The sequence below is a fragment of the Eulemur rufifrons genome, chromosome 2 (genome assembly GCF_041146395.1).
Source record: "Eulemur rufifrons isolate Redbay chromosome 2, OSU_ERuf_1, whole genome shotgun sequence".
NCBI lineage: Eukaryota > Metazoa > Chordata > Mammalia > Primates > Lemuridae > Eulemur > Eulemur rufifrons.
In genome coordinates, this window is record NC_090984.1 from 70,307,232 (window position 1) to 70,327,707 (window position 20,476).

General features: G+C 33.2%; 1 protein-coding gene across 12 annotated transcripts in view; it reads right to left on the bottom strand.

Moving 5' to 3' along the window:
- Window positions 1–190: 190 nt before the first annotated feature.
- The window catches only part of RALGAPA1 (Ral GTPase activating protein catalytic subunit alpha 1), a 233,165-nt gene continuing 212,879 nt past the window's right edge, over window positions 191–20,476 (bottom strand). For 5 of the 12 annotated variants that reach the window (XM_069464265.1, XM_069464259.1, XM_069464227.1 and 2 more), the window contains 3 exons: window positions 10,250–10,374; window positions 9,646–9,676; window positions 191–1,512 (listed from right to left, as the gene is read on the bottom strand). In XM_069464265.1, coding sequence (XP_069320366.1) covers window positions 9,669–9,676; window positions 10,250–10,374 — 133 coding nt within the window. In that variant the 3' untranslated portion in view covers window positions 191–1,512; window positions 9,646–9,668. Of the gene's footprint in view, window positions 1,513–3,506; window positions 3,510–9,645; window positions 9,677–10,249; window positions 10,375–20,476 lie in introns of all 12 variants that reach the window. The other 7 variants (XM_069464269.1, XM_069464233.1, XM_069464254.1 and 4 more) reach the window with 4 other exon arrangements.

Below are 20,476 nucleotides of genomic sequence, written 5' to 3' on the forward strand. Positions count from 1 at the left end.
TTTTAATGATTGTGGTAGGAGCTTTAAAAAGTAAGTTGGAGTGTACCCTGAAAAAGGAATTCAAATTGATTTTTCATGATTAGCTAAGATAACCTAGGTATATGCTTTACATCTCCCCATTAATCACACAGCCCTGCTTATTGAGTCTGAAAATATGAACTATAGAGAACAAATCAACACTCATGAACAAGAAGTGGTAAGAATATTTTTATTGTATTATTAAATACCATGTCATCTTTTTTCCCCATTGTTACAAATTTGTAGATGCTATGTGAATGATGATACATAATTTAGATTTTATGGTTTGCCAGTATGATATATCACACATGCAGTTAGTACCGACGTCATGCTACATTTCCTTAGGAGATGCCCATTCAAAACAAAATGTGAGTAGCTTATCTACTGTAAGAAAATATTTCTGGAGTGTGGAATGTATACCAACCTGCACCTGCAAGTTCAGTATTAACAATATTGGATTTAACATAAGACTGCTGGGTCATGTTTCCTTTTCTTTTTCAATAATATACATAATTTGAGCAACATATTTATATCAGAAAAGTTTTTTTTTCCCTTTCTCCCCCCTTCTTTTTGGTACTCAAGAAAGAACACAGATACACCAGGATCTAGCAGCCAATAATAAAGGGCCACAATCTCAAAACAGAAACGGCATTTACAGTGATACCACTTAAAAAACAAAATATTAGAAAAATATATAGAAGCTAAACATAAAGTTCAGCACAGTGATTTTTCTAGTTACTAGATATACCGTGGCATCACCTGCACAGCCAAGAGATGAGACATTGCTTTGGGAAGAAAAAGTTAATGCTAAAATTATTTCAGTTGGAATCTGAGATGCTAAAAGACCATGTGAGTGTTTTATTTTCATAACATAAATAGTCTGTACACATCCTGTGTATGAACAGATTTGCAACTTTTGCTATAACTTTACAAATGCTTAAATTTAAAATTTCATATTTGTAAAAAAAATATTTATTGAGCCATAAAGTTGCAATTAGGCACAATAAATAAAATAATGAGAATATTTGTCCAATTATTTTTTGGCTAGTTAATCATGAGATTAAAGGCAAAACTACTTAGACATAATTATCTAGAAAGGTAAAGGGTGTACAATAAAACTCTACTCCCTAAAAACATGGCAGCTTGGAGTGTGGGGATAAAAACAAACTGAATAAATAACCCAAAATCTAAAATATTAAGCTACAAATTATTTAAATCCAGTGTTTTCTCAATGTACAAGAAGAAACATGCATGTTATGGCAGACATGAAGGCCTGAAAGGGTTAACCCTATGATCTGTGCTAAGGTGGCTACTGCTGATCACTGTTGTTGGGCTGCTTGTCTCCTTAGGATTTATTGGCTGAGCCAGAGGAACGACGCAGCTTCATGGACATGCGGCTTTTGCTAGTTCGAGGAGACATTGGAGAGGCCAGGTCAGCCCCATCTACCTGCGTTGCTGTGGGAGTTTCATTGGGTAGAATCTCTGGATAGGAGCCTGTAGGAAACAGCAAGAGAATTACTACCGTCATCCAGCCTCTCACCCCTAAGAAATAACCTTTCTGCTACTAATCTGTAGCAAGGATCCCATCTCTTAATGAGATCTTTTGCGAGGAAAAAGCAAGCCCAAAACTTGCTTGTTACAAACACCCTACTAATGTATTTAAAACTCAGGGATCTGGTGGCTCATGTCATCATACTAGCAAGAAAGTGCCAATCATCATCCCCAGACCCAGAACCTTGGAAAAAGCAGTGGGAAGGAAAATCTTTGGGCCAGAAAGAACAGGGATGCAAAGCACCATTAGCATGCAGGGAACGGCTCTAGAAGCAGGTGAGAGGTACCAATTCCTATCTCTAGGACTCAGGGTATAACCCCATGAAAAGGGCCTTCGCTACTTAAACTTGAAAAATGGCACCAGTTTTAGAACCAAAAATTCCAAAAAGGAACTCAGCACTACGAGATGAGACCATTATACATGCTAGGCATTTAAATATGGTTTTAAGAAGGAATAAGATAAATTCCTAGGGCAGGGGAAGGACAAGAATTCTTTATATGAAAGTCAGTCAAAAAAGGCAGACTGACTCCGCAAAATGCCTTAATTTATGAGAGAGAAACAATGCTTTTGTTTTCATTAACTTACACCTTTGCAGTTACATTATTCAGTCATAGAAAGTAGGTAACCAGCAGAATTAGTAGATGTAAAATTTTAGAAGCAAAAGAAAGTCAAATAGGAAAATTCTGCATGTCATTTACAAAGTTTTTTTTTACCTCTGTACTTTATTTCTATGAATTATGATTCTCTAATATACACCAATACTTCAGAACCTTGCACATTATAGGCTCTCAAATATTTTCTGAACAAATAAGACATTACATTAAAAATAAAAGCCCTTCGGAAGGTGGGGGGGGGGGGAGTAAAAGCCCTTCATAAAAAAACAAAAAACTGCAAACAGAATAACAAAATAAAAATTCTGTATATTTTAAGGCACTTTAATCCAGATTTTCTGGGTCTAAATACATGAAAGTTTTCTTTATGTGTGTCACAAACAAACAAAAACAGTACATAGGTTTCAGGCTTAAATTTATAAATTTCCTTATTTTAGGGAGACTTTTGGCATATTTGTTAGCCAATGCAGCTGCCCACTGACACTTCAAACTTGGAAATAAGTACGTTAGCCCTTCCATATGAGAAAAGATTTGTGGTTAAATTGAAGTTATGAATATTTGTAAGGAAAAATAAAGACTTTCAATAAGGGGTACAGATCCTACTCAGATGTCTTAAACAATTATGAATGTGTCTGTAGAACATTTCAAGTGTTTTTAAGGGCAAATATTACACTTAAGAACAAATATACATCGCCAAGGAAAAATACTCTTGTCATTCATAATCCACGTCAACTGTCCTCCTTCTCAAGGTAACTTCTCCAACATTCTTTCTTTTCTAATGGAAAATGAGATTGGCCTTCAAAACTTAAGGAGAAGGAAATATATTTCTGTTCACCTTTACTCTTCCTGAAGATCTGAATTGGTTCATCATAGTGGACACATACTGGAAAATCTAGAGGCGAATATGAATCCATAGCCCTTTTTAGGGAAGCACTGCAGATGGATGGCAGAATGAAGGTGAAGAGCAATAGCTCATGCTTTTCTGGTAATGCATATTATTCCCGGCCATCATATGAGGCTTTCCCATGGCTGTTTACCTTGAGATGGCCAATGTTTTCTAGCGGAGGTTTTGGGAGGAAGAGAACTATGACTGCATTTCTTTCTTTGTTGTGAATGAAGAAATGGAGTAGCGAGCAGAAGTGAGAAAACAAAAGAGAAGATAGATAACAGATATGAGAGACACAGTGCAGAATTTTACAGGTGTTAACTGAGGAGCAGAGAAGAAAGTAATCAGGTTTTTATTGTGAAATATAATTCAGCATGCAATGAGTTAGGGTGATGTTTCACAACAGACAATGCTTTATAAATTCAAATGTTATACTTACCAACTAACAAAACAAGTTCAAATAGGAAAAAAGAAAAGAAGAAAAAAATTCTATGAGAGATTCTATAAACATCTACTTTTCAAAGTGTTCACTGTACTGCTACCTTATTATCCTAACCGCTCAGTTATAAAATCTCCAATGTTGCTTTGTCCAATATGGTAGCCATAGCCACATGAAAATTAAATTAAGTAAAAATTCAGATCCTTGGTATACTAGCCACATTTCATTTAATGGCCCCATGTGGTTAGTAGCTACTATGCTGGACAGTGCAGATATAGAACATTTCCATCATCACAGAAAGTTTTATGGGAGAGCTCTGTTTGAGTATGCCAAACTCAAAAGAATATTTTCCTCAAAAACAACAATTCCTCCATGTATGCCTTAATGCCTTCAAAATGAAATCCCCCTTCAGTCAACTGAGACTCAAGTTAGGCTTTTTAGTATGTGTGGTCTATCATTATCAGTACCTTCTCCCATTTTAGTAAATGATATTTGTGGTATATATCTAACATACCCAAACTCTGTAAATAATTTATAGTGTTAAATAAAAATTCTTATACTGTTTGGAAAAAAAAAAAAATTTACAGTGGACAGACCTCAATTTTAGATGTAAACAATATAGCAATAGCTACATTTCATTTTATATCCTATTCTGCCTAATTATTGATTTAGACTACTTGAGTTATAAAGAATGCTGATTTATTTAATTATTTCTATTATTAATATATCCTCAAGGATAAAGTTTTAAAAGTATCTGGGGGAGAATGTTTGTGTATACTGTATCTGCTACTAACACTCTTACAGTGCTCACACAGACTGTGTATATATCTTGATGGTATAATAAATTGATATATTGCATATTGATTATAATGAACTATTACAAATAACATGATGAATATGACTTTGGGGATCTAAATAGATTATAAAAGGGAACTCAAAGGATTGTTATTATGATTTCGTTTGTACTGTTTGGTGACAGTCATGACCAGTTTAAAATTTCCAGTTATTGGGTAAAATAGCCTTTTAAGATACTGTAACTTTGAAAGCAATTTCAAATTAATATTTCAATTATTATTTTAATTAATTGAAAGAAATTTCAATTAATATTGAATAAGAGATAATGGGCATGGGTTAGACAGTACTGGACTAAGTTCCAAGTCTGTCACTTTATTAGCTATCTGATCTCGGGCAAACTAAACTAACTTGAGACATTTTCTTATTTGTAAAATGGAGACAGTAATTATTTTGCAAAGCTGTTGTGGGGATTAATGACTACAGATGCAAAGATCCTGGCACATAGCAGGTGCACAGTAAGTATAGCTATATAATAAAGCTATTATACAGAGACAAGTTAATAGACTTTTAGTCAGAACAGATGAGGAAGACAGGAAAGGAAATAAATTATATTTTTGAAGAAAATGACCACCTACAAAATATGATCGTTCAAATGTAGAGAGTACAACATACCATTAAGTTTAGTTTGGGGGAAATAAAAGAATTTATCCTTTCTTATGTTGACAGTCCTATAAAACTTAACTTTATATTAAGGGTTACAGAGTACCCAATAAACTTACTGTTTAATATTGTGAAAGGAGTTGATAAGTGATTAAGATTAGCATGGGTATAGCACTGTCATAAGGAAAATAATAACACAATTTAAAATCATTCAGAAATACAGGCAAACAAGTGGTTTCATTCTAAGATATTCAAGTACTATTGCAGACTTAGAACAAATCAGGCTAAGCTTGTCTTATTATACCTCCTTCCTACAAATGAGAAAACTGGGTGTAGGACAGATAAGAGTTCATATGAATAATAAATGACAGAACTAGGATTGAATCCAGATTGGTCTGATTCCAAAGCCTGTACTTCTCCCCTGGCAACCTTAAAGCTATTAAAACAAACAAACAAACAAAGATTTTTTTTAATGAGTGGCAAAAGTAGAACCCTCAAAATAAAAATTTTTAACAATTCTACTTTGTAAATATGACAAGTTATTGGGCAGTATCTCTTTCTTTGTCCCGTCTATCAACAGCAAGAAATGGATGAAAATATTTAGACTAAATGGGTGTTGTAATAGTTAAGATCATTCACTCTAAAGTCAGGACTATGTTGGAATACTGGCTTTACCAAGAACCAGGTGACTCTGGTTAAGCTTTTTTCCTTTTACATTTCATAGAACTACCATGAAGCTTAAATGAAAAAATGTTTGTACAGTACCTAGAATAGTGCCTGGCACTCAGTAATTGCTCAATTATTATTTTGTTATTTTCATTACAAAAATTTCATATCTGGATGAATGTTCTATGTGGAAACTGAAACCTAGTAGTTATTGTCACAAAGGTTAGTGGATGTTATTTAAGATTGATATTATTTGCCTCTTAATCAAAAATATATAAGCCAAATTTCCAAGTTTAAAGTACTAATCAGAACATATTTGGCTGCCTATAATTTCAGGCTAACCTGGTGATAAAAAAAAAACGAGTAGGAACCTGTTTTTAAAAACATTAAATAAACAAATTTATAGCTTATGTTATATATTGCAGGAAACTAATTCTCCTATTGGCATGCACAATAATATTCAGAATATGTATAAAATAATTATCTTCTAAGGGGCTAAAATATTTTCTTTCCTCATTTCAAAGCTTGCTAAGTTTAAAATAACTTTTACAGAAGGATATTGAGCTAAAAAAGGTTACCTAACATGATGGCTAAATTTTGACTATCCATCACACTCAAAGATTGAGAGAGAGATCTGTCCATCATAAATCCTATCCTATCTGTATATGACAATACACATTTTGTGAAGTAATAGCAAAACTGAAGTTAGATTAGATGCTACTCTAGGTCTTCATAATCACTCTAGATTATCCCTGATTTTGATGGCATAGAAATTATATTTAAATCTTACTGTTTATAATATTCCTTTAAATAACTATGTTTCCTAAAGGTAATTATCAAAAGTGGTATTTATGTATGTATACCCACACACACACAGTGGGGGTGGCAAGCAACAATCCTGTAATTGTTAAAGAACTAAAATCTATAACTTAAATTCTAGATATACCACATAAAAGGCATTCAAAAATATTTCTGGGTGATGATAGTATTAAAGAAATAATACTGGTAAAAATTATGAGTGTATTTTTAATGTTGAAACTGAGAAAGACAAATCCATTAATATTTGCTATACACTTTCAACAAAATAGAATCCTGTTTCTTGTTGCCTTTCTAGAATTTATCACAAAATGTAAAAACATAATTTAACATTAGGGAAAAATCTGTACATTTTGAATGACCACTATAATTTGGCCAAGAAAAAGAGTAATCTCACTTCGAAGTTTATGGTTAGAGGAGAGGTGTTTGTAAATATAAAAAAAAAGTTAAAAAAGAAAGTCACTGTAAAACTTTTGATATTTTCCACACACAAGCCTGACAAAGATAAAGGGATTTTTTTCCTGTAATTTTTTAAAAATAAAAGACAAGAAAAATCTAATAATATTTTAATGTAGTTATGGAAGATCAACAAAATGTGACATCACGATATTTCCCTCAATGACCTTAGGGATAAAAATAATTTCCCTTAAGTATCAGTCTACTGCCACAGACATTACATTTTGAGAAAATACAGTTATGAAATTTATGGAACAACTATGATATACCAAAATCTTTCATATCCATCTAAATAATACTAAAGCTATATAAAAAAATCCTTTCTTGGACTGAAATTGAAATGTCATCATAAGTTGGTACACTACGGTTAACCAGAAAGTGGCTTTCAAATAATCTTGAACCAAATTAATCTTTAAAAAATAATATTTTTCTATACTATTCCATTGAATAAAAGGTGGTAAGAAAGAATATAATCATCATACTGGCATTTTTTTTTTTTCTTTTTGAGACAGGGTCTTGCTCTATTGCCTGGGCTACAGTGCCATAGCATCATGACAACTCACTGCAACCTCAAACTCCTGGGCTCAAGCACTCTTCCTGCCTCAGCCTTCCAAGTAGCTGGGACTATAGGCATGTGCCACCACTGAAGGCTAATTTTTCTAGTTTTTGTAGAGACAGGGTCTTGCTATGTTGCTCAGACTGTTCTAGAACTCCTGGCCTCAGGCGATCCTCCTGCCTTGGCCTCCCAAAGTGCTAAGATTACAGGCGTGAGCCACAGTGCCGTGCCTACTGTCATTCTTTAAAATCTAATTTTGAAATTATTACATTAGTATTATCAGTATTATTTTATATACACAGGGTATGCTTAGGATATCAAAAGCTGATTCTCAATTGCAATTATGCGTCCATTTCCTCAATGTGGTAAACAAATTTTACCATTGTTTAAAAAAATAAAAATGCATCTAAAAAATGACATTATTATATCATTTTTGCAAACCAGAAGTCAGGTCTAAATTGCTATTACATGGCTTATTTTATGTCTTCTGTGTCTCACTTTGACTTTTATCTTTAAGGGGAGCTCTGTATGTATGGGGTGGTTTATGACAGAAAAATAAAGATTTGAGATAATTGGAAGAAAATTATTCTTCAGATTCCATAATGTTTTTGCTACCATAGTAGTACATATTTCATTTTCATTTTATCGTGTTGAACTGAGAACCACTCTGATAAAAGCTTCTGTTATAACTATTAAAGTCTGCAAAAAACCTACATAAAAATGTATTCAGCAATAGTGGCACAAGTTATTTACAAGTAAAAACATCTTTTTGAAAATTAGAGTCTATGTGTCTAATGGTGCCTAAAGGCAATTTAAAAAAATTAACTGAAAAAAAATTTGTAGCACAATATTATGTTCAAATTCACATTTTTGTTATTTAGATAATCATAAGTGCTATTTGAAACAATTTATAGAATAATTTAGTATGATACAGTAAAAATGAAGCCGACCGAACCTTCACCTGGCTGCTGGAGCATCCTTTACCTAATATCTCAGAAAGTGAGAATACTACTTACTTCCCGTATTGTATACCTGAATGTATAGGATAAATGCAAAATAGGAAATGACGAATATGAAGCACTCCAGCTGATAAACAACTACAACATGAAACAGCCTTTGTAAATTTAAGGGGATAAGTTAGTCCAAATGTGGTTCTATTATCAAGATTTTTCAGTTGTGAAATTTATGGCTTACCTATATGATACACAGAAGTGTTATTCATATCTACTTTAATATAGTCTAATATTTTATCTGATATTATCTATTATTAAACAATGAAATGGCCAGGTATACTTAGTTCTTATTTTGCTGTTCACTAATTTACTTTCAGTATCTTTCTTCTACCATCTTTTTTAATGCTAAACTGAGTAATTTTAGATAGTGTTAATCGATTAAAGCAAATATTAGACTTTTATCTTTTTCAAAAAATTCAAGCTAGTCTAATATGATTTTCTTTTTGCTAGGTCTTTTATATTAATTGAAGGAGGATCAAAGTTTTTTTGGCACAATTATTTTCTAATGGTAATTTAATGATGACAGGCATGGAAGCTTTAACTTCATTAACTAAACCTCAATTGAGAATTACAGTAATTTTTTTTCAAATAGGCTAGAAAAGGAGTCCTGTGCCTTTTAAACGTACTTAACATAAAGAAAACTTATTTAACAAAGAGAATTTGAAGGTTCATAATGATGACCTTCAAATATATTACGTTCTCTTTTCCTGCTTCCCTTGAACACCATTACAATAGTTATCTTTGTATTTCCGGTGCCTAGTACAGTGCAAGGCACACAGAGAATAACCATTTGATGAGTTAAGATATCCAGTAACAATGCAACACATTACAAAATACAAAGACACACTACACTTCAGTTCAATAGTACTACTTTTTCATGCTGAGAAACAAACAAACAAACAAAAAAGGTCAATATAACAAGGTGTAACTAATTTCAACCACAGGGTTCTATTATTAGTTATTTTTAATCCCCAAACCATGTTAGTGTTTCATGCAGACCTAGGTTAGTCAATATAATTCTGGAAAAAAATTTAGTGACAATTTCTGAAATGTTTAGTATGAACCAGGACAGTGTTAAATTTGCTTACTGTTTGAGTTACAAGCTTAGAGCTTGCTAATTTTGAAAAAAGGAAATGGGAGAAGAACAGAGGGTGTTTTGGTTGACACTTTGTCTTACCTTCAGATAAACAGAACTGATATTTAATGATCTAAAGAGGGAAAATAAAATAAATGAAACAATCATAAGGAGTGCAAGATATTACAGAATAGGAAGGCCACGAGTCATTTTATTTTCTTACTGATTTCTTCAAAATTAGTTAATTGTAAAAATGCAGTACCCTCTTACAGTCGTTAATTATTATAACATAATGTACTCTATTAAGCACTTCTCAATCTAGACCAGGTATTTTAGCTTTATTTATAAAATCAGAGATGATGAGGCAATATTCTTGGAAATAAAATATGATCCTCTAAAGTTGAGACTGCATGCTCAACTTGTGTTTCTTTTGTAGATACTTTAGTAATGATCTCATGAGATACAAGAGTCACTGACTCAGATAAAATGTCACGCATGTACTTTTATGAAGATTGTTGGTGTTCCAAGGAACTGCATTTAGGTAAAAAGTGTAAGTCAAATTTGCAGGCCAAATTCAAATATTAAATAGTGATAAAAATACTCATGTTTCAATGATTAGAATTTTATTTGAGCAAGTTTTTAGAACAAAAGGGTATTGCATTTCAAGTTCTAGTAACAAGTAACTAAAACTTGTTTTTAATCTTACCGGCATCAGATGGTAAATGATGGTACGGAGCTGGAGAAAAAACCTGTGCTGCAAAATCTTCAAAGGTTGTTGGCTCTAAATGGTGCTGGACAATTGTTTGCAGGTACCGTGCTCTCTCCTCATAGCTGATTTCCTTCAGTTAAGGATAAATTTAAATCCAGCTTATACTGGAAAAGAACAGATCTTATCAAAAAGGACTACTATGATTGCTAAGCCACTACTTCTTAATATAATTATTCACTAATTATTTTTGCATATCATTAACAGTATGGCTTTTTAAATTGTAAAAGTATAGTTTTTAACATAAGTTTACTCTTCACAAACCCACTATACATGACAACTTAACCAGGAGATATTTATTAAAAAATAATTACAATACCAAACTGTTGAAATAAAGGAAGTTTAACAGTTTACTTAAGAAAGGCTTCAACTGCTATCAGGTCAGCCTAGGCTCTTCTTATCTTGTTAATCAGCTTCCATCTGCAGATTTACTCTCAAAAGCCACACGATAAATATTATAATGCTGCTTAAAATACTATGTCCAAAATTATATGTTTTTCATTTGTAAAGATTTATTGTAAAAAATTCCTACATATCTTCTTCTTTTTCTAGAATCCCTGCATTTTCTCAGCAATTGTTCTCATCTTGAATGGAAGACTACTGTTGCTGTAATCCTTGAATAACTCCATGCGGTTAAGATAAATACGTAGCTGAATCTGTACGTCAGGAAAAAATACCTAGTCAATTATAACACTGAAACATGCAGGAATATTTGCAAAGAGTCCACAGGACTCCTAAATACTGTCTAACAAAGCATCTACAGGGCACTGACACTGACAGAAAAATACTGTACTTTCCTTTCACCACATTTTCTCCTCTGATATTATTGACAAGCAACCAGTACCTTGAAGTGTTGTTGCTTTTGAACAACCCACTCCAGGCTTCCTGTTTCAGCAGGCCTGATTGTGCTGTTAGCACAGAGAGGGCGAGAAAGAGAGAGAATATTTCTGTTGTTCACGAAAGCAACTATGGAAATGGCTGTCAAAATGTAGAGCAGCAGGCAGCAACATACAATTATCAGGAAAAACTCACATGCTGACTTCATGTCATATAGTTCCTGAACTGAGAAATCAGTTAACCTTTCTTCTACAACTTTTAAAAGTTTTCCTGCTGTACGTAGTGTGCTATGTTGACAGGCTTTACATAAGACATTTAAATAAGGATAATAAAAATTTGCCTATTCTTTATTCACTGTATTTTTTCTAAAACCCTTTTTAATATTTTCTCCTCAAAATTCCTTCATTTTTTAAAATTGCAATTCAACTATTATAGTTCTACAATTCTAGAAATTGTAGACCAAGTCTACAACAAAGACCAAAAACAAAAAAATGAGACAAAGATCATTTAAAATGATGATTCAATGAGAGATACCATGGCTAATTATATTTATAAAAGTTTATTATGAAGAGAAAAAAAAGCATAAGAGTTAAAGGTAAGATGATATTCATTATGCACCTGACTTTGTGACACCTTTTGCCCTCTAAATGGTCTGTGTACTCTCTTCGTGTATTACAATCTATTTTATGCATTAAATATTGAAATAAGCCTGGATTCCAATTCCTAGCAACTCATTATTTTCAATTCTTTACACTGGGGTTGAACTTCAAAAGAATTTTACTTCTGAAATGGACAGTAACAGGACAAGATGCTATATTAAAATGATCAGCGGTAAGGGTTTCATGGGAGGATAATATAGACATTTTGGAGTCAACACAGAAAAGTAATACGGCACACTTTTAAAGAGGGTATATGGTTATAAATGGAAGAGGATGAAACTGGTGGTTCAATCTAAATAATACCACATATCTCACAACTTGTTGGAAAGTACTTTTTTCATTGGGGGAGATTCACAGCTGCCGAATTTTCTGCAGTTAATAGAGTCCTTTGATTCACAGCAGTGCCCCTTGTACAAAAAATACTGGCCTTTGTGTATTACCAGAAACTAATTTTCTATTTGGCTGAAAAGGGAAAAATGGGGTTATTGCTTCTCCCTCCTACAGAGCTTTTCATTATGCCTGATGCACTCAACTTCTAAGCTCTTCTGAGAAAAAAAATAACTGAAGAGGCAAGAGGTAGAAAAATGAGCTTGTTAGCACATTAGAAGTGAAGTATCTTGGTGGGCCCTAGAAATTCCCAGTGGTGTGTTAACTTATCACTCTATGCATGCTGGCACTGATAGTCTCCCAATTGATCACTCTCTTTTCGCACCAAAGGTGCTGCCAGGAAGCAAAGGCTGAAGGCCCACAGGAGAACAGTCTGCTATCAAAACAAGCTGTTTTTAAAAGTCTGCTTGAATGGGTAAAACGCTTCATGAAAAGTAGGGTGGAGACACCTACCTGCTTTTAAAATGCTCTATTTTCAGAGGGCCTATAAATGAAATATTTTACTTTATCTTATTATATTTAGAGCTTATATAAAAATCAGGCAGAAAGAAAGCAAATGTTAATATTTCTAAAGCAAGGAAGATATTTTTAATGTAGTAAATTCATTGAAGAAAATGATTTTCTAGATAAAACACATTTTTGGAGGGTAATTCTACTTTGCTATACAAAAGGTAGTTTTTAAAACTCTGAAGAAACCCTAATACCTAGCTGCACAAAACTAAAATTATTCAGATATAACATTTATTTTGTATAAAAACATGTATTTAATAAAATTACAACAAATCATTAGTGAAAACAATGCTTTCTAAAATGATTTTTTAAAAGTTCAAGTGTAGGTGGTAGAGTGAAGGGAAATACTAATCCTTAACGATTGACTTTAAATGAAAAACTACAACACTCATTGCTTATTAGGGCAGGCTAATGTCTGAAGTTTCCTTTTTGGGGGGCTTCTCTTCAGAAAACATTGTTAGTTTGGTAAATAATCATAGTATAAGGTAACTCACCTTCTAACAGCTAAATGCTCTTTATAATTTCCAAGTGTGATGTAGCCAAACAAAATAACATGAAAACAAACCAATTCAACCTATAAGACTTATATCTTTTCCCTTTTTTACTTTGGAAAACATATATTAAGGGGATATAAAATAATAAACTCTAATTACCTATAGTTCTTAGTCCACAACAAGGTGCTTTTTGTGATGTAGATGATAAAGTTCCAAACAGTGCCATTAGCATCTTCAATTGTAGCCATAATCCAGGAGTTAATTCCTGTATCTCCTTATAAGAGGTTATACACTTATTCCTTAAAAGGCAGCTCTCTAGGGAAGAGTTATTAGTACCTGTACATTTAGTGGCATACACAAACTTGATGGCTAGCAACAACAGGACAACTCAAGCTATATTCCCACTGTGTGTGTTGCCATTGAAATTAAAAAACTGAAATGGGTAGGATGATAAAAAGGTAAAGGCAAACTAATAAAAAAAATTTAAAGTACAAGTCTAAGTTAAGGTTTTTGTTGTAATTTTAAAACAACTCAAGCCAAAATTAGCTAATAGAAACCATTTGATGAAGGAGACTTTGAGCTGGTAAGAATCTTTAATACAGAACTAGCCAATCAAAAGAAATAACACACAGGTGCTGCAATCACAGCAATATAATTATCCACTAATCCTCCTTCGTTCTACTTTCTGCAGAAGCTGAAGAGGGAAGGAATATTGTTATTCTAAAAATAAAACATTTTCTGTAACAGAAATCATTTAATTCTAATCTGTACTTCATTAAGTTAACATGACTGTATTTTGATGTTGTTATTGTTGTTTTAGAGACAAGGTTACTCTATTGCCCAGGCTGGAGTGCAGTGGCACAAACATAGCTCACTGCAGCCTCGAACTCCTGGGCTCCATCTCCTGCCTCAGCCTCCTGGGTACCTAGGACTACAGGTGTGTGCCACCATGCTTGGCTAATTTTTAAATTTAATTTTTTTTGTAGACTTGGGGCCTTGCAATGTTGCCTAGGCTGGTCTCAAACTCCTGGCCCTCTACCAATCTTCCGCATTGGCCTCCCAAAGTGCTGGGATTACATGTGCAAGCCCCCACACCCAGCCAACATTACTATGCATTTTAAGTAGCTACTCTTGATATTAAACTTCAAGATCAGCTGTTAAGAAAGTGGGGTTCAATTTCAACCTGGTCCTGAAAAGATATGCATGATTTCTCTGTCAAACAGTTTATCTGTTGTTAAATGGTGATACCATCACTTGCTCCTATTTACTTCATAGAGGTCTTGAAGATAAAGGATATAAATACAGGGTAACCCAAAAGTGCCCATAGATCTGTGCTGAAAATAGTTTATTTGACCTTTGGCTCACATCTTTGTAAATAGCAGGTGCTTATCTCTAGGAGGACAATTTTTTTTTGTCAGTTTATGAAGTATACCTGTATTCATGTACAAGAACTTCTTGATAAGACTGCTAATATTTCTTGTTTGTGGTATGTGCAGAGTGACTTTTGATTTATTCTGATAAAATGGAATTCTGATTTCTTATGGGGAAAAGACATAATATGAAGAAAAGATACTGCAGAAGGTTAAGTAGTATCAAGGATTTTACCTTTAACAAATAGGGGAAATGGATAAAAGGTTGATTTGGTATTAAATCTCCACAATAATTTTATTACTCTGGTATTTCTGAACTGCTTTTACTGTTAGAAAAGGAAAAACTGTCAGCTTTGTGATTCCATGGCACACCCAGTAAATTGTATAAACATTTAGCTCAAATGTAATTTGTGACCAATCTTTTCTCTTTTTTTTTTTTTTTTTGGAGACAGAGTCCCACTCTGTTGCCTGGGCTAGAGTGCCATGGTGTCAGCCTAGCTCACAGCAACCTCAAACTCCTGGGCTCAAGCAATCCTCCTGCCTCAGCCACCCAAGTAGCTGGGACTACAGGCATGCACCACCATGCTCAGCTAATTTTTTTTTTTAATATATATATTTTAGTTGTCCAGCTAATTTCTATTTTTTTTTTTTTTTTTTTTAAAGTAGAGACGGGGTCTCGCTCTTGCTCAGGCTGGTCTCGAACTCCTGAGCTCAAACAATCCGCCTGTTGGGGCCTCCCAGAGTGCTAGGATTATAGGCGTGAGCCACTGCACCCGGCCTTGTGACCAATCTTAAATGGAAATTTTTTTGTGTTGTAATATGTTGCATGTGAGAATGAATATAAAGTATAATTTTTACAAAAATGAATTATGAAAATTATAATTATAAGGAGATATCAAAGATTTGTATTATTGCTTAATTTTTTTCCTCTTAAATTGAGGTTTAATATTTTATTTCCTAAACACAAAAAAGCTCTTGGCTCCTTTTAAAGGAAAGGCAAGTATGAAGTGTTTATATCTGTGTTCAATGGTGTAGTTTCCAGGATTTAAGGCCTATCCTTAAATTCTTAATTTAGTAAGCACTTGCCTACACTCATATATTTCTATTCTATACAGTTTTAGCACTTAGGAATTTCGTCTCCCTTCTCTATATAGAAGATTCTAAGAACGTAGGAAGAAGGAGAGTTCCAATAGTAAAAATTACTTATAAATTTTTCCTACTGACTTAAAACATTTTTTTTGGAGAGCAGTATTTTAGTTGAGCAGATTAGAGCCAACTATTCAATATTCACAAAGTTTGTAAGGCTGGTAGCTTGAAATTGGCTATGGTGATAGTTTCTACATCATGAACCTCACTGAATGTCACAAACCAACCTCCCCACCCCCACTCCCACCTCCCATCCTTTTGGGCTTGTCCTAATAAACTATGCTTTTTTAAGAAACAGTTTCTGTCCCTGATTCTTGGGGGCAGATTTTGGTGGTCCTTCAATGTCACGACTTCACTTTAGAGACCAGTAATCCAGCAATTCTATTTATGTTATTTAAATTTTAACTGTCCATTCTGTGGTTACAGACTAGTGGGGAGACTAAAGTCATGGGGACAGAGACCATGACTTTATTTTTATATCTTCAGCATCTAACACAGGGCCCAAGTAGTACTTAATGACTGTTTATAAATTATAGAAAATGAATAAGGTTGTTTTGATAGTGGATTAGGAGATGTCTGTTATGCTGACAGCCCCCTTCCTCTAATCCCAATTTGGCTCCCTGGAGGCAAACATCTTTGGGGCAACTACAGTTGGAACTTTCCTAGGAATAGATTTATAGTTTGAATCTTACTTGTGAGAAAGAGTTTGGTTCCACCAGGCCCCTTGATCTTGCTGACCTCTTTGGAACAAAAAAAGTGAAAAAAGCACAATGTGTAAATACGTAAGGTACAACATTAAGAGAAAAGAAAACTGATAATTACTTATAATAATTTCCTAAAGAAAAAATGCTAGAAACGTTGAAGGTAATTACAACTCATAATTTAGCACTGAAATAATTTTTGCCTAATGGAGTGACAATTTAAAAAATTTTTAATAAATTCTACAATGGTATAAGGCAATGACTTTAGTTAAACTAATTCTATTTGCTTAAGTGGTCATCTGCAGAGAAAGGGGAAAAGAGGAAACAATCTTTGAGAAAATCTCTATAGATAAATGAAGGGTAATTTCAAACCACAGGCAGACTTCCAAAACTGCACTGTACACCACAAGAATAGAGGTGATGATACCCTTTAAAAATTTTAAATATTGAGGTTTTTAAAAAGGCCATTTTGGGAGGGATTATCATAAGACATTTATTGAGAATATTTAGGACAGTTTGAACTATAGGAAGGATACATCCATCAACATTACTTTCAGGAAACTTAGCAAAATCAGAAAAATGTTTATTCAGCAATAAGCCTTGCCTCAATGCAGAGTACAGAGATTTGCTCAGATAAACAAAGCTGCTGATGGGTAGAGCTGGGATTTGAATCTCAGTCTTTTAATAGTCCAGTTTTCTTTCTACATCTAATCTCAATGATCTAGGTGTTGTGGTATGAAAAAACAAAGGTATGTTAGTTATGTCAAAGACAGCCAAAACAATGAATATTAGCTTAAATTCTAAGACTGGTAATTTCTGAAAGATATCTATTTACTAGTATAGTAGAATGCAATTTTACTATAATTTACTATAATTATTATACTATAGTAAAATCCTTATATGTTCTCAAATAAAAATGAGAAAAACCACATTTGGCACTTTAGTTTTAAAAGGCCTTGAAATATCTTAAACATTCTGAGGCAATATCACTCAGGGCCTTGAAAACAAATGAAAAATAAGAATTTTATTGAGATATGGTATATGGGTAGATACATTTTACAGGTACATCTCAAGAATCTCATGGTGATTAGCAGTAGTAAAGCAGTATATTTTCTTGAAATATACAAGGTAATGAAGTATCCCATAGACAAATAGGGACTGTTCATTTATAAGATCAAAGTACTGCTTGCTGCATAAAGCAAGATCTGGTAAATTTAAGATGTGGCAGGGGGAGGGATATTCCATTTCTTTCCTACTGTAGCTAATTCCTTCAAAAAACATGCAGTCTAATTCATATGCAGTAAAAATAAAATTCCCCTAAACAAATAGCATGAATCTTGGTATTAATATTGTTTATTTATACCATGTTAACAGAAATTCTTCTCAGTCTTCAGGTTATGACAAATTATTGTCTATTTTTATGATGCCTTATGTTAATGAAATTCTTTAGTAGTTGATACTATCTACACTATGAAGGAAAAGCTGTGATTTGTCAGAGCAGACAAAGCTGGGCTTTAATCCATCCTTTTAACCATATTGCCAAGTCTATATTGTTTTCACTGCGTCTCAATTAGGAGACAGGCAGGACACCTGGTACTTCTTTATCTAACTCCCATGGGCTGCCAGATGACTCAAAATCCATAACAGGTGCTAAGGCAGTGTGAGGATAGCCCTATTATTGAAAGCTGGGGTTGAATAAAATTTGGACTACATATAATTGCTCATAATCAGTCAATTACTAAATGAAAACATTAAATAAAAAGTTGATAAGCCCAATTCTACCAAAGTTCATGTAAATACATTTAAAAAGATTAACCTTAAATAGGCTTAAAATTTTAAACCTACCTAAAGGCTCTGAAAATCTTTCCTGATTTAATAATCTAATAATCATTGGTGGTTTCCAAAAAGCACTGACATGATTATCCAATATGTATGTGGGTATATATATATTTCACTTTTATGAAAGTTGTATGAAGCAAAACATCTAAAAGAAAAACTAAGTTATGTGGATTCCAAATTTAGTGAAATTAAAATTTTGTACTCTCATTCTTGGTAAGATCTACTTGAAAATATTAATTTAGTAATAATGAGACTTTCATTGTAGAGAACTGCTTCAAAATCATTAGAATTATAGTAAGAGCTTAAAAAACATTGGAGGATAATAGAAATAATTTTTTGTTCCTTTTGAGAACAAAAATTTCAGTGCATTAAAGTTGGGGAAATAAATGTATGTGTTTGAACTAAATACTAAAGTTGAACCCTGTCAGAAGATTGCAAAAAGGAAAAAAATAACCAAATAAGTAAAATTTTACAGTTGTCAATTACTTAAGTGTTATCTCTACCTAAATGTGCACTAATTTAATTAAGATTTTGTTTAAGTGCTATAATTATTGGGAATACAAAAAGAAGTGATTTTATTATCATAGTAAGTAGTAACAAAGTACAGCAAACCGTCATTTAAGACAGTGTCATAGAATCTATGATAAGCAGTATATTGGCTTAAACTAATGCACTATATGCCCCCAGGGAATGATAGGCTTAGACACTGGACTTTAACATCAAAATCTATCCATTAATCTTGACTTAAATATAATCTATTCTGCAGTAAAAGGAAGAATGGTCATTCAATGAATTACTGTTTTTGAAATACTGCACTGGTGCCCAATTACTAAAATCACTTAAGGGAACATAAGGAGATGGAACACTAGTAAATTTTACAGATTCACTAATTTTACAAAACATGCATTTGATTTTCCCCAAATTTTGCTAGAGCATGCCATTTAAAAAATTACAGATTTAAAAAAGTTTTCTTAAAATCTCTCTCTGTGATCCTACTTAAGAAGATGTTGCCTAAGTTACAATATTGCAACATAATTTAGTCAACTTAATTTCAGCTGGAAAAAAGAGAATCATCTATGGAAATATACTGTGGGGTCAGGATCCCTGGAGGCTGAATACAAGTTTTAATTTTTTGTAAGGTTGTAGATCACTGTTTGTTTGCAACAGACCTATCAACTGCTTGTTAAGACCAGAAAAAAATGGAAGAGGGGAGTTTATGCAAATATCCATGTTTCATAAAAAGGGAAACAACCCTAACATTTAAAAACTATCCAAACTAGACAGAATTCAATGAGGTAACCATGCATGACTGAAACTGTTATCAGTTACTCATTTAAATGATAAATCTGGAATTTAACCTTAAGATGTGCTGACTAATTTATCTTCAGTAGATTATTTTAGCACTTGCAACTGTTATACAGAAAGTTAATTTACATTTCTATATTCATATGGCTTATACGTATTCAGATACTATTTGGGAATCCTAAAAAGCAAACTGCAAATTAAACCAGATTTATGACCTTATCTGATATGTGAATTGTGGTGGTTTTAACCTACTTCTCATCACTTACAATTTTTCTTAAGATAAAAAAAATATTTTTATCTAAACAAAAAAATAAGGCAAAACTGACTTTTGCTCTGCTAAATTCTAGTGGGCAAAAAATAGATAATGGCATGTTAACAAGGAATTACTACAGGTGGTTGCTTAAATATATTCATTTACTTCATTTTGATGGTAGTTATGTGCTAAATAAAAGCCAACACTCCTATCAAGAGAGTAAGTAAATGCAGAAACATCAGATTCTACAACAGCTATTTTTGCTTCTTCTCTTTTCTGAACAGCAATTAGTAAAGCAACCCCTTCCCCTCCTCCCTAGTGCTGTCAAGCTGTTCAGAGCAGTTTGCAACTCGACAATGGTACCATTGTGAATGCTCTCTGGGCTTCCTTCCCACAGAGAGTTAAATGGGCAGTTCCTGCTGCCCATGATTGGTGTCCAGTGAAATAATACTCAAGAGCCAGGTTTTATCAGCTTCACGCCAAAGAAGTGAAGCCAGGGAACCCAAGCCTTCATATCATACTGGACCATATGCCAACCCTGATGGCCCCAAAGGTTTATCACTAAGAATCAGGATCCATCATGTCCCTTGTGAAATTTCACTTCACATACCTTATGTGAAATGCAAAGCTTCACTAAAAACTGAACCTTCTTTACAATTGGCATGA